Raw genomic sequence first — 11,569 nt, forward strand, 5'->3', positions numbered from 1 at the left:
AAATAGAAGACGAGTCGCTTACATTTTCTCAACTCATAACTACATTATCTATGGCCAAAGTGCTTATCGAATTAAAGCTTTCACAAAACCCTTATAGTTGAAGAAAACAATAGAATATCGAATCAGACCTGCTCACTAAGCTAGCTTGAAGGATAATAAAATACTCCGGCTGGCTGGTGAGATAATCCGAGCGCCTGGTGACCTTGTCGTTCCGCACCTTGGCGTTAGAACTTCGGTGAAGAATATTCTGGATATTTTCCAGAAGCCGTCCACAAATTTTAACCAATGATTTTCTTCTTCTTCCTTGGCACTGCGACCTTGAAATGTCTTGGCCTGCCATTGCTGGCTTTCTGTGGCTTGATTTTACCCGTAGCAAAGAAATCAGCCTTGCGTTCGGGGAGGTGTCTAAGCTGGGATTTGAACCCCCGTCCTGCCGTGTGAAGACCGGCGCCGTTATCGCCGAACATGAACAGTCTCTCAGAATTAGCTGCTGACGAGGCTCGTGAAAGGGAACTTGATATGAGTGTCTCCAAACATCCCTCTGCAACAAACAAACTTTTCAAGGATAATCAAAATCGCTGGACTTTTTCCTATCACTCTGTGTGCAAGACGGAGAATCAACCGATCACGAAGGTGTCACAAGGGCTACAAAGTAACTATCATAACGCCGTCCTGAACCAAATCGTCGAATGTCTTCTTCCTTGGCACTACACTACAACCTTTAATAGTCTCCGTTTCTGGCTTTCTTGGACTTGATATAACCAGTAGCTGAATACACCCCTCAATCAGTAGCTGCGTACAGGGAGGCGGGCGGTCTGGATAAGATTTCAGCTCCGGTTCTAACGTCCGGCGCAGCTATCGCCTCGTCCACCAGAAAGCCTCACATTCATTTAAAATTACAGGCCAAGCCTTCCTGCTAGGACCTTTGGAGGCATCCGCCTATTTCCTGGTGCTGAAACCGGTAATTAGTTTAAACCTGCAGGGAAAGTATATTTGAAATTTCACAGCGCACGGTCGACGACGCCGTCAGCAAATCTTTTTGGATTCTTTTGGAAGCGAAATGTAAGGTCCTGTGAGTGAAGTGAGCCGTAGATCTATGGATAGTGATACGTGTCTTCAGCGTGACAACTCCCATCAACAACAACAACTGCCATCAAAAACACTAAAATATCAAAGTCAAAAAAATCGAGGGCGGTCCGGTGGCAAAGGCGACAGCGGCGCCGGTCTACACACGGCAGGACCAGGGTTCAAATCCTATTCAGACAGCCTCCCCGTACGTAGGGCTCAAGGGGTTAAATCAAGTCACAGAAAGCCAGAAATGACAGGCTGGTGGCAGGCCGAGACCCTGGAGGTTGTAGCGCCAAGGAAAGAATATCTAATAAATAATCAATTGCAAATTCATTCTGTGCTCTGCTTCACATAATTTTCTAGTTGATTTGAATGTAAACATAATTAAAGTTTTGTTGTATTTTAAATAAAAATGCTTTTGAGTGAGTTGCGTATCGGTTAAAAAAGCGCCATGCCTTGCCAGCCGCACTTATTCAATCGCTTAACTAGCAATTCGTCCTAAGGTGGGTTGCCTAAGGTGGGAACCCTGATGAACTGCAAGACCATGAACCTAGCACGCTCCCGTTAATCCTTGAGAACCTTGAACACTTCAAACGATCTAATCAAAAGAATCCACAACACTTCAATAATGTACTAGTTCTTTCTTCAATCAAAACAACAACATAATCCAATATAACCCCGCGAGCTATTCGCTAGCTTCAATATTTGTTTTGTGAATGTATTTAAAGCAGTTCCGCGTAAAACACGATGGAGAGGGTTGCATATTTAGAACATAACATTTAAAAAAAAACTACCGCCTTGCTAATAAAAGCGATGGAGAAACAGACAGAAGCAGACCACATGCACAGTGGCCAAACAGCGGAACAGGTAAGGAGATGGTAAGCTAAAAACCACTAAGACGGCGTTGATCACTGATCGAGTTTTAGGCAAGTCGATGGAATTTTGATAATATTTTTCACAGACATAAAAATAAAACTGTTTTAACGATATTCCCCTACGAGAGGCACGGTTGGCCTGTTTTAGAGTTAAGCTTTGTTTGTTTTAAATTACTATGCCCACCCGCGGTTGGATGGGGAAGGGCGGAAACGCGCAGCAAGCAGCGCCATTTAGAAGGAGAACCCACCGTTCTGTGGAGTGGTTGGGTTGAACTCCAGCGCTCCATTGACTTCCTTCGGGGCACACTCAGGATTAACGTCTTCCTGCAGGGTGAAAAGGCGAAAAGGTTCATCAATTGACCTCCAAATAGGGAATAAGGTCGTAATGCTTACCGCATCGCAGAAGTACGTCTCGATCAGCTGCAGCGCCTTCTGGTAGATGTCTTCGTTCTCGTGATTCTGCAACGTTTCCAGCTTGTCCAGCGCGCCAATCTCCTCGAACAGTGTGCACAGATTCTCGATGCCACCGATCTGGGCCGCGATCTGGAAGATGTTGGCCACCCCGCTCAGCACCACCCGCACCGTGCGCGTATCCTTGGCCTCCAGCAGATCACAGTACGGCTTCATGATCGGGTACTTCTCAACCAGCTGTATGATCTGCTCGGTTGAGCCGCCCGTCGTAGTGTTGGTGACCGCCCAGGCAGCCTCTTTCTGCGATTTGAAGTCGCCATTCGCCAGCACGTCGATCAGCACGTTAAAAATGCCCGAGTCCAGCACGTGCTGGATCTGGCTCTGGTTGCCGGCCGTAATGTTGCTCACCGTCCAGGCCGCCTCCTTCACGATCGTGTTCTTTGTGTGGCGCAGCAGATTCGTGAGCAGGGACAGTGCGTTCGCCGCTATCACCGCGTCAGTCTGTGTGTCATTGCCCGTCACAATGTTACCGACGCTGCGCAGTGCCGGTGTGATGATGGCCGGATTGTTTGTTCCGAGCAGCCGGACCAGCTTGGGCACGGCACCGGCCGCTACGACCGAATCTAGCTTCACTACATCATCATCGGTGACGTAGGACAGTGCCCAGCAGGCATCGGACAGAACCTGCGCATCTTCGTGATCCAGCAACGCAGACAGCACCGGAATCATTGGCTCGATCCGGTTGAACGGTGGGGCCGGATTTTTGTTGCGGCACAAGTTCGACATCAGCCACACGATGTTGCGAAGGAAGGAGATCTGCGTATTGCCATTGCTCACCAGTACAATGATCGCATCGACACTGTTGTGCTCCAGCACGATGTCACGCGCCTTCGACCCATCACCGGCAATGTTACCGAGCGCCCACACGGCCTGTTCCGCTACCGTCACGGATGGCGATCGGAGCAGCTCGATAAAGCGTGGAATCGCGTTCGCATCGATCACGACCTTGGTCTGCTCGGACGTACCGGATGCAATGTTCGTGAGTGCCCAGGCCGCCTCGAACTGAAGGGCCGGCCGGTCGGACGCGGACAGATACTTCACGCATACCGGCACCATGCCCAGTCCGATGATTTTATCAATCGGCGGATTCTTCTCCCGGCTCAACATCTTGCGGGCTGCCTGCACCGCGGCAAGCTCCTTTTCCGGCTGCCCGCTTCGGATGTACTGCATGATTTCCTCGAACTTGAGCGTCACCGGGCTTTGACAATTGTTTTCCTGCAGCGGTGAGGTTGGGCCATCATCCTCGGTAATGTTGCGTCGTTTCAGCAGTTGATCCTCCTTCTTGTTCTTGCGCAGTTCCACTGTTACCTCGTGGCGCCGCTGACGAAGTTCCTGTGGTAGACGGAGAACCAGCAACGAAGAATGGTTAGAAGTAGGAAAGAAGCACCCCGGAGGGCACCATTCGTTTTCCCTTACCGTGTTCGATTTGGAGCCATGTTTGTACGCGGCCAGGCGATTGTTGGGGACGTTTTCCGTATCCATTTTGTATTGCGCTTCCGTACCAGCAGCTATGAACAAATCGCGATAACCTCACACTCTACTATGCCGAACCGCAGGCCTTGCTTTACGATCGCTCGTTTAACTAAACAACCAACATGCGCACGACAAATATCACAAATTCACAAAGCAAATAGCTCACGCCAGAAACTTGGAACGAAATAAGCAAGAATCGTTTGCCAGTCGTAATGCGTCCGCAACACTTGTTCCGATGGCGACCGGGGAATGCAGCCGAATAGAGCGGGAGATCGTTGACATCTGAAGCCGTTGCAACTTTAAACTTTAAAGATGATCGTTGGCCCACTCTGCACTTTTGACAGCTAGCGCTTGATCAAGCTGCGACTACACGGTGTGGAAGTGGCTTCAGGTGAAATATTTCACTGCTTGATTTATGGTGATTTTGGGAGTTTAGAAGTTTTATTGCAACGGTTTGTTTGATTTGTGTTTTTATAATTTAAATGTTGAAAAATGGCATGAATAATTCAATTATTTTGCATATCTATGCATATCTATAGAAAAATTCCCCTAGTTTCTCTCAGGAAAACAATTTTTATTTATTTTTTTTATTTCACTCAAAAAATTTCAGCTTAAATATCACAAATTTTGCATGCGATTACGATTCAACTAAACATTATTTGATTTTTTACGGTTTAACTCGCATTGATTTTCTCTTCAGCACATTCCAAACATCAATTGTTTACCAGATGGAATTCATGGTCGCTGAATTTCAGTACATTTTAATTGCATTCATCAAGAACCGCCAATAACCTACCCCTTTCAAACCATTCTATGCCGATAAAATACTCTGCATGTGTGCACCACCGATTTGAGACTAATAAGATAACATACAAACATACAAAAAAAAGCGTCCATCCTCTCTCATTATACAGCTTGTACGTGAAACGTAAAACAAACATTCCGCTCAACTTCAGTCGGACTAAGCGCACATGGTACGGAGCAACATAGCAAATCTGCTGAACCATCCGACCTTGTCCAACGTAAGGGAAGCGCGCGCACCGCACTGGGACTCTGGGGTGGACCGGCAGTATCGGGCGTAACATGGAAATGGATACATAATGCAGTAGGGAAACATCAAATAAAAGTAAATGTGAAAAGAAAAATTCTCTTTATGCTCGTTCGGGACTCCGGCGAGGGAGAGCCACGGACTCAGATTACGGCCACACATCCGTTTATAGGCTGGCTGGCGTGGTTCGTCTACCGTATGGCCAAAAGTTTGGGCACTGTTGACTTTGCATTACTATCAACAGCATGCCATGCGAGGAAAGGCCTACAATGGAAGGCAAGCTATGTAAATTTAAATATTCGTCCTGGTATTCTCAAAAGGTTTTTTTAAAATGTTTTTTAAGATTCAAAATTACAACTAAGCAAACACTAAACATTGATGCAGCTAAATGCTCTTGAATTGTAATATCAAATCAACGACCATTTTCGTAACTTAATACAACCGTAAAAATAATCTTAAAAGCCTTACCATAAATCCTTTCACTGCATAGTGGACTGTTGCAGGACAAACAGAAGCACTCACTACAACGATGGAAACAAAGTATCGATTTTATTCAAACCCTGCCCATTTCAAAGCGTCCCACGTACAACGAATGTTTGGCAATTTGTACATACAACACTGGCACTGCGACGAACAACAAGCTGCCCCGGCATTTGCAATGGATACCCGCGTGGGCTGTTGTTGTTTGGTGTGAAATGTTTAATCGCATTCATTATTCACACCAGTGCACCTCCCACTAGTTTCGAATGGACGGTTGAGGCCGATTTTTCGAAAGTTGTGCCGTGCAACACAAAAAGGCTCTTCTCGTAATCTAAATGAGCAGAAACCTGAGGAGGGAGGTCGGAAGGGGTATATTTGATTTGATGCTAATTTAGTATTGTAATTAGGCAAATACGATTCAACGATATTCATTTTAGTAAATCAAAACAACACCGAAACGACTGTTTGTTGTTGAAGTTTCACCGAATAGAGACCGGGAACGCACTCGCAAGCGGGTGCGCGCATTAGCGTTATGAAGCGTTACAGGAAATTTTATTTTGGGTTTTTTTAAATTTTATTTTAGTTTCTAAAATTAAAGAATAGAATTTTAATCACATAGAAACTTGAATAATCTTGAACACACATACAGTAGCATCTAACATAGAAACAAATTAATGCACTTTTCCGTCCACTTCTAGGCAAGAGGCAACAAAACGCTCCCATTTTCCATCACCGCAAGATGTTTTGCTCGGCGATAAATTATATGCAAAACTTTTCTTTATGTAAACCGGCACCATTCTTTCCCGCGGACTGCATTGCCGGGACCAAGTTTCGGTACTTCTTTCTCATTTCTACCGGTCCACCGCTAGGTGCTCCTACGACTTTGCCTTAACGAAATCGCCCAACCACGCAACGAGCTTTGGTAGAACCAATTTACACAAAACTTACGAATTAATGCAATAAAAGCGCAGCATTACATAGTGGATAAGCAAAACTGGCGAGGGTATCTTCCTTCCCGGCAGCATTTTTCATACCATTTCACTGCACTTATCGTACCGCTAATTGCTATTGTCGGTAAGCATAAATCCGTACTCTTGGCCAACGCCAACAGTGCAAAATAAGCATGAATTTAACCATTGAAATGGAAATGAAACATCCCGAGTGACCGTTTCAACCATTAACGATTTTACTCAAATCTTATCAAGCAAAAATAAACTAGCCCTCGCCTCTTCACTCCTGGGAGAACTCTCCGCACCCATGGACGGCGGTGGTACACTTCTAATGAAATTCTATTTCCGTTTATTAAACATTCGATTCAGCTGTTTATTTACCTTACGCGTCTATTTTTATAACCCAACCAAAGCCACACGAATCGAAGTGATGGATAATCTCCTGCACCGAACCGAACGTAAAGCAAATATCAACCTCACACTCGCCTCGCCACTATCACCAGACCTCGGAACGCTTGAAGGACACGTGGCCGTCCTTTACCGATGAGGTAAGGTGAGTCGAACGTATGATCCCGTCAACGGGCGCACATCGTTCGCATTCGTTCATTATTTGCTACCGTTTCATTTGCACGGGACGGATCCGACCAATAATGCAATAAAAATCATCCCCGCATACAAATGATAACTTATTTATCAAGGAGGGCAGCAATGGCAATCGGTGCATTTTTGCATTCCCCCAGTTCATATTTTCCATTTCGTAGATGCTTCAATCCCGACCGTATGTCTCAGGGTGGCTGCTGGCACCGATGACGCCTGATGCTGGGGCATGCTGCAGTGGACGTGCGTTGGTGCAGTGCACGTCTTCAAGGACTCGTGCAATATTTCAATGCATATATATAACTGACTGACTGGGTGGGTAACAACTGTGCAATGCAATATATCATATTCATCACGCCGGCGTCTGTTCAAAGCGAAATGGCCGAGCAATATTAGACCACAGCGTTCAGCAGTGGTCAAAGTTGGCCTGAATGGGCATGGAAGATCCGAGCAGAAGCTATATTTATACTTATTTTGTTCTGATGCTTATGCATTATGCTATATTAAATTCATCTCAGTGAAAGCTTTCGTTTCTTTTCGGGATTGATTGGATATTTTTCAATTTGAAGCTATCCGTACCTCCCACTTTGTAAACAACATCACAGTAGGCGTGTTGGTTGCTAAAGCTACAAGGTGGTGTGCTAAAAATGCTCGTTATTCATCATGTGTAGCGGTGCAAAAACGGCGCCCGATACTTTTTATCTAAGCAAACGAGGGAGCAAACACAAAAAAAAGAACAGAAATGCGACGCCTTTTGATCATTAGCATAAGGCTTTACAACTCGAGAGCTGTTTCTTAAGTACGATCCTGCCGTGATCGAATCATTTGGCACCGTACGGTTTTGCGGGACAGTGTGTCTCGAACAAATCGCACAAAGGATAAGCTCGTTTTTGGTAGTTAAAATTGATACATACTTACTTACTTATCAGGCGCTACAACCGCTTTGCGGTCTTGGCCTGCTGCAACAATCCTCGATACCGCTCACGGTTTAGCGCCGTCGTCTGCCAATCCGTTATCCCGGTCGTTCTGGCGGACGCATCAACACTCCATCACTCCATCTCAATTTGGGCCTACCACGCCTCCTCTGTCCGTGTAGACGGCATAAAAGGACTTTACGGGCTGGGTCGTCCGGTGTCATTCACATGACGTGACTAGCCCACCGGAGCCTGGCGAGTCTAATGCGCTGCACGATGGTGAGATCATCGTACAGCTCGTAGAGCTCGTCATTGTAGCGGCTCCTCCATTGTCCATGTTAGCCATTGTCATTCTTATAAGCCTGGTAAGCTTGGTCGGGATTCCAAAAGAGCTCATTGCGTCATACAGTTTTACCATGGCTATGCTGACATTTGCGGCTCTAAAATCAATGAAGAGATGGTAGGATTGGAGCTGCTGCTCCGCCATCTTCTCCAAGATTTTCCGCATCGTGAAGATCTGGTCAGTGGTTGATTTTCGGTTTCGGAATTCTCTCTGATAGTTTACGACTATCTCTTCGACGAATGGGACAAGTCGATCTTGTAAGATTAGGGAGAAAATTTTGTGGGGGGTATTCAACACCGTAATACCCCTGTAATTGCTGCACTCTAGCCTATCTTCCTTGTTGTATATGGGATAGATGATACCAAGATTCCAATCTCAAGGCATCGATTCGCTATCCCATACCTCGTTTTATTATTTTATTACCTAGTTAAGATTGTTGATGAACTAAATTTTTGTTCCAATTCTTTTATAAAACTGGCCTATAAAATATCGAAATGCTTTGAACGACTTTCATGAGCGACTTAAACTTGGTGTAACAGGGTCAAAGAATGTTTTTGCTTAACATTACAATGTACAATATACAGCATGCACTTTGGCTAAAACTGTCAAAAATTTGTCAGCCGCATTTGAGGAAAAGAATTTTTGGCCCCGTATGTTTAGATGGAGCCGTGGAAGGAGCCATTGCCGTACGAGTTGTATAGTGATTTCACCATCATGCAGTGAGTTACACTCGCCAGCCTTCGATGGGCTGATCATGTCATGAGAATGACACCGGACGACCTTACCTGTAAAATCCTTTCAGGCCGTTCGCATGGACGAAGAAGGCGTGGTAGCCCCAGATTGACACGAACTGATGCATCTACCAAAACGTCTCAGATAATGTATTGGCAGACGACGGCACTAAACTGAGAGCGCATAGCGGTAGTAACGCCTAACAAGCTAGTAAATTAAATATTCAGTAATGCCTTTTTATTGTCGTCTAGTAAAAAAAAGGCATTGATACTATTCAGGCTTTATTTTACTTTGTTTTCAATGCGAATTTACGAACTTAGCGATTCGGTTAGGAAGTTCTAAATGAATAACAAAACCACTTTCAATTCCCTGCTGTATGGCACTCGTTGCGAGCCACACTGTGTTCGCATCCTTTAACATCGTTCTGCCACGGAAGCAGCGCAAAAGTACAGACACTCGCGTATGATAAGAATTACTATCGGAACGCGCCCGGTTCATCATAAACATAAAACATGCATGGACAGCTTCATGTAACACATGCAGCCCAGCATTGACACACACACACTCGGAATGCCACATTTCGGTCCCATTCCGTTTGATTTACTTCGAACCATGTGTGTGCAATCACGATTTATCGGCGCACATTCTGTGTTGTGTTGTGGCGCACGCTTACGCAAAAGGTGCCAAAGAAGGTCCATTGCATTGGTATGCTCTGCCTCGACCATCTTTCCGATCTGTGGGTCCGATTGTGTGAGGAGAGGGCGGTGTTTTTAGTTTCATTTCAGCCTTTTTCCCCAACTTTTTTTCTTTTTTACAGAAAAACCTTTCTCTTTACTGTTATCGAAAGCATCGGGAACATTCTTGCCATGGATGTGAAGCATCCAATGTCCGCGGTACACGCATCGATTCCTTCTTACAAACATCCTTACAGCTGGAAGGAAGCTTACCCATGTTTTATTTTCCCATGTTTTACCACTCTCTATTCGGAGCACCTTTTTTGTTGTTGAGTAGTAGCGTAAAAATACCTTCGTTTCGATGAGTCTTTTGATGTGCCCGGGACGAACTGAATCCGGCAGACAGCATCTGATCTAATTACTTCGGTCTGCAGGCGCATGTGGCCCCCCTGGTGCAGGTGAAAAGGTGCTGCCGAACTCGCCTGAATGTGATGTAAGTGCTTGCCGGGTTTGAAACATTTTTGAAACGATTCTTTGCATGCTTGCACATAAATTGATTTACACACTGTTGCGAGTGAAAGATGAAATGGAATGTACCTTACCTAGCTAGTAGCAGTAGTAGCAGTATTGGCATGCATTAGTAAAGGGGAAAGCTAGCTAACACAAGTATCTGCTGCTGCTGCTGCTGCTGTCGATTGGTTAAGGGCCAGTGTTTAACACAAAACGCAATTAGAGTTTGGAAATGTGTTGGGCAAACCCATTCTGTAGAAGGATTCTGCACCATCCACTATCTTTCTTTGAGGTTTTGCAGTTGGAAGAATTAGGGTTGCATTTGCTGGATTGGCATCGTCGGCCGGTGGTGGACAATGCTTTGTGGTGCAGTATGCATGAATTTGAAATTTAAAGTTAATTTAAGGTAATTAAATTAGGTGGGAATGGTGATGAAGAAACTTGTAAATTATTTGAAGCATTTGCAGAAGACTTCAAGCGTTATAAAATGTCTTAAGGATAGCTGATGACTAGGGCGCAAATTACCAGATATTTTTAAATCTATCCTTTTGGTTTTTTTAATGGTTTACCAGATCACTAGCGGGGATCCATCCCACCCTTTATTGACCAAACAGCCTCTTTCTCTTATTGGCTTAATAACCTTTCGGGTCATGTACCACCCTGGCTAACCCATTCACTGGCTAAATCATAATGAAAAATGCTAGTCAAAAATATATCTCGTATCATTCAGTAAGGTTTGAGGATGGAAGGAGGTTGAGGATGAGGAGGAATAAATTTTAAGTCCAAAGTATGTTTAGGCTCATTCAAATACTAACTTGATGCAAAAGGGCCAGGCCGTTTCTGACGAATAGAAATATACTGTAACTTAAGTTATGTCACTGTTACTTATACATCAAGTCATTTAAATAACCACACGGACTTTAATGTTCATGAGGATAAACAAAAACTGTAACAGTACAACGGCCACGATAGGACTAAACTTGTAACCCTGTAATTAGGATTGACTATCCAACTATGTAATATCAGTTAGTCTAGTAAGCCATTAGATAGCCGGCATGACCTATCAGGTTTTTAACCCTGACAGTTCACATAGGCCATACGACCAGGCCATCTTGACAGAATTATTAACATTTGTTTCTTCATTTATTGTGGACAGTTTTACTCAAAATGTGTATGTTCTACTCTGTTTCGTCTTTCTGATATAAAACACTTTATCGCACCAACAATGATTCAGTCTAATTCAACCTTATCACATCCTTATCGACCCCCATCGAATCCCAATCAAATCCCAATCGTATCGGATCCGTCAATAAGGATTCCCCGAGATAAGGTGGGCACCTCATCCGGGTTTGGAGAAGCAAATGTCTCCATACCGATGTGAATTGTATTGTGTTTTGCTTTAAGCAATACGGCCAGGCCGTCCTTTTTTTTTTT

The 11,569-nt window shown here is 44.7% G+C and overlaps 1 protein-coding gene across 1 annotated transcript; it reads right to left on the reverse strand.

Moving 5' to 3' along the window:
• Positions 1-1,739: 1,739 nt before the first annotated feature.
• LOC118513435 (importin subunit alpha) lies at positions 1,740-4,194 on the reverse strand. The gene is made up of 3 exons (XM_036059172.1): positions 3,831-4,194; positions 2,337-3,746; positions 1,740-2,267 (listed from the first exon to the last, which is right to left on the reverse strand). The coding sequence occupies exons 1-3, from the start codon at positions 3,894-3,896 to the stop codon at positions 2,175-2,177; spliced, it is 1,569 nt and encodes a 522-aa protein (XP_035915065.1). The 5' UTR covers positions 3,897-4,194; the 3' UTR covers positions 1,740-2,174.
• Positions 4,195-11,569: the final 7,375 nt, after the last annotated feature.

This window comes from Anopheles stephensi, chromosome 3 (genome assembly GCF_013141755.1).
Source record: "Anopheles stephensi strain Indian chromosome 3, UCI_ANSTEP_V1.0, whole genome shotgun sequence".
NCBI lineage: Eukaryota > Metazoa > Arthropoda > Insecta > Diptera > Culicidae > Anopheles > Anopheles stephensi.